At 29.6% G+C, this 3762-nt stretch overlaps 1 protein-coding gene across 1 annotated transcript; it reads left to right on the top strand.

Moving 5' to 3' along the window:
• Positions 1-1480: 1480 nt before the first annotated feature.
• On the top strand, positions 1481-2164 carry LOC142636746 (uncharacterized). The gene has a single exon (XM_075811031.1). The coding sequence runs from the start codon at positions 1564-1566 to the stop codon at positions 2032-2034; it is 471 nt and encodes a 156-aa protein (XP_075667146.1). The 5' UTR covers positions 1481-1563; the 3' UTR covers positions 2035-2164.
• The last annotated feature ends 1598 nt before the right edge of the window (positions 2165-3762 follow it).

The following is a 3762-nucleotide window of genomic DNA, read 5'->3' as shown; positions in this document are numbered from 1 at the left end:
ACATTCACATGCAAAAGCACAATTCTAAAAGCAAAAGTAAATTTAGTAAAGAAAATAATTCATTAATATTTAATATAATAAAAGGAAAAAGTTATTAATGATTTAAAATTACTATAAATATAATAATAGCTATATGGCAAAAAAAATTTGGCTTTTCCAATTTGCCATTTTCATTGCTGAGCAATATTTAAGTCTAAATGCCAAATAGACCTTGCATTTGCCATATACCACACTCACTGCTGATGCTCTAATAGGGTAAGTTTTCCGCTTGCTTTGGTTATGAAACTCATTTTTGTCTCAGATTTGTTTAAATGGGTTCACATACATTGGGTTCTCAATTCCAATGACAAGAGCTAACATAGGCCCATTAAAAAAGAGAGAGAGAGAGAGAAAAATTCAAAGAAAAACATATTCCCGCATTGTGATTTGTTCAATAGTTTAAAGACACAAAAAAAAAAAATCAAAAAATCAAAAAATCAAAAAATCAAAATCAAAATCAAAATTTCAGCACCCAAAAAAAGGCTACAATCTAAATTTAAGGACTAAATCAATAATTTGCCTTTATTATATGGTAATTTTTCCGTTTGCTTGAACCCATTATTTCACTCAAAAAATTGCCGATGGATTTCATGCAATGTTTATCACAATCCCTTTTGCTTATCTTATATACGGGGCCTTCAAAGAAATTTTATTCAATTCCAAGCCAGCCGAATAACAAAGAGTGCTTTCTAACTTTTCACCGAGACAACAAGGCCACAGTAGGGAATGCAGGGCGGCTTGATGCATTTAGGAACCTAAAGCGAAAATTAATTATATTGTTTTAAATGCAAAATTATTACTAATTAACATGAACAATGTATTTTTTCTTTTTTTAGAAATTTTATAGAAACAAAAAATTTGACAAAACTTTTCACACTTATTGATGTGGCAGATTGATAGTGATAAGTAAAAGAGTGGGTTAATGGTAAACCTAGATGAAAACAAGTAAAAGTTTGCTAACTTAACTCTTATTATTATTTTATTTTTTAGAAGTGCAATATTCACAATATTTTTCACAACAAATCCTAAGTTTTAAGTTGCTTCTTTTTTCTATTTGAAAATACTATTATAATTATTTTTTTGCCATTAATAATAGACTGTAACAACCTATTATTTAGTATTTGTTGTAATAGTATTGTGAAAAATATTATAAACGTAAAATTTTTCTTTCTTTTTTGTTTGTTTTTCATTTGATAAAAAAATATTTTATTTATTGATTATAAATAATTCTATTGGATAAAATTTAGGATTTTTTTATTTTATTTTTTTTACTAGGGGCGGTAAGCAACTGTATCTTTTTACTTTTACTATTCAGCCGGCCCGGGGAATGACTATTGAGTTGAGTTGACCGGTTGTGGTGTGTGGTCGATTGATATAAGTGCTCTTACTTTTACGGTGTGTCGACTGGTTATAGAGAGAAAAAAGGGCAAAATAACACAAAGGAAGAGAAATTGAAGGTAAAAATAAAATATCAGAAAATCTTATTCATTGCGAAGAGATTTACAGTAGCATGTGAAAGAAATAATGGAAGACACAACATGGGAGCAAAGACTCCAAGCTCTAACCCATATCCTAACCAGCCCCGCAAACACAATCACACCACCTCTCCACTCTCAATTCTTTATCGCCAATCAAATCCCTTGTTACCTCAACTGGGACTATCCTCCAATCCTATGCAACAATTTCAACTCAACCTTCCCTTCTCTTCACCTAAAATGGGGTTTCTCTCTTTTCCTGAAAAGGGTCTCCAGATTTGGGCTCCCACAGACCTCATGGAGGTCCAAGTGCCCATTCCAACAGCCTCCACCGTTGATTCTGGCAAAGGGAGTTGAGGAAGCTCAGTGGGGTGAACAACAAAGGAGACAGTATGTGAGGAAGAGGCTGAGCAGAAAACGACTTGGAAGTGATGTTCACCCTTTGATTCCTATCTTGGTTCCAAATCTTTTCTTGTTCTCTCTTCTGCTTTGGACCCCATTTCCGGATAGAGCTTCCTAACAAATTTATCCTATCTTTGCACCCACGGGCCAGGTCTTGTAAGTGTAAATTTCAGATTACTTTTTTTCGCATTGAAATATGTATGTTGTTGCCTCGAATTTTGGTTTTAAATTGCAAATGATTTATCCTATTCGTCTGTTAAATCTGAATTAGATAGTCATATATGCAGTAAGGCAAATGGAATAGTGGGAAGATCTATTGAACTTCTATTAACCAAGTCCATAGGCTAGAACAAAACTGATTGCAAAAGATCATGGTAATTTCTATGGAACTATATGATGTGGAATGTAAATCATCTGATTTTTGGCACATTATAAAAGGTCTAAAATTTTAGAAAAATGTGTCTTTAATTTAAATAATCATGCCAAATTGTGAAGCAAATTGAGGAGAGAAATAACCCGATTTTCTAGCAATAAAAGAGAATCCGGCTTCTAAATACTGTTTCGAGCCTTAATTCGGTTTGCCCATTGAAATTAAAATATTTCAATACTAGTCTATTTTGGTTTTTAGTTTTGGGGTTACCGCTAAAGTTACACACACACCCCTAAATTTGCATCATACCATATTATACCATATCACATTATTAATTCAAAATCAAATAATATACATACTTAATATCATAGTTACATAATATAAGTACATAAAATGTCATATATGAGTATATTAATGAAAGAAAAAAAAGAAAAAAAAGCTATGTCATATGCGGGTAAAGTAAACAAAAAAAAAACATATATTAAATGAAAGTAATAATAAAATGTTATATGTAACTAAAGTAATAAAAGTTTCTCAAAAACCAAAAAGTGAAGTAATTAAAACTGGTGGACCAAAATAGGTGGAATAGAGTGGGATGATTCTTTTACATACCGGTTGAAATCGCCATCCTGGGTGAAATATAGTGGAATGGACCAAAACGGGTGGAATAGAACGGAATGAGTTGAAATTTGGAACGAGATGAAATAAAGAAGTGATTCGTACCAGTTAGCTAATTGAAATGAAAAATTGCCATTCTTAGCATAACATAATGGAATTCATATATATTTATGCTTTAACGAACAAATCAAAAGAAAAAGGGAAACAAAAACTAATGAGAATAATGTTTAAAAAAAAAAAATTTATTTATAGAAAAATAGTAAAATTCATTGTAAATGAACATATATCTTTGCTATTTTTAGAAGTTATTACTTTTAAGTTTTTTTTTTTTATAATTTAAAATTTTAAATTCTTATAATAGGATATATATATATATAATTTTTGTTCCTAAAGTTAACATAGCGTTCATTTTTATCCCTAAACTATTGAAATATTACACTTTATATCCTTAAAGTTTAAAATGATTTTTTTGTTTTGTCTAAAAACAATTGAAAAAAATTTCTTTATTTGTCCCTAAACTTTAGAAGATCTTTTTTTATGTCCATGTGACCAATAGTTTCACTCATAGTTATTAAACTCAGGCTGAACTTTTACCCAGTATAAGAGTTGGGTCATTCGGTTACTTGTTCAACTAGTGGATCACTATTTGAGCCGCATGGTTAGACAAAAACTAAAAAATTATAATAATAAATTTAAGAAATAAAAAAATAAAGATAAAAAATAGATTAAAAAAAGGCATTCTTATATTACTAAATAAAATTAAGTCTAAAAAAATTCAACTAATAAAACTTAAGGTTTCACAAAGTAAAAACACTAGAAAATATAAAATAAAAAGATATTATTGTAGTCAAAGTCTTT

Source organism: Castanea sativa, chromosome 5 (assembly GCF_040712315.1).
Source record: "Castanea sativa cultivar Marrone di Chiusa Pesio chromosome 5, ASM4071231v1".
NCBI classification, from domain to species: domain Eukaryota; kingdom Viridiplantae; phylum Streptophyta; class Magnoliopsida; order Fagales; family Fagaceae; genus Castanea; species Castanea sativa.
Note: the sequence above shows the minus strand (reverse complement) of the source record. Positions and strands in the feature narration are given on the sequence as shown.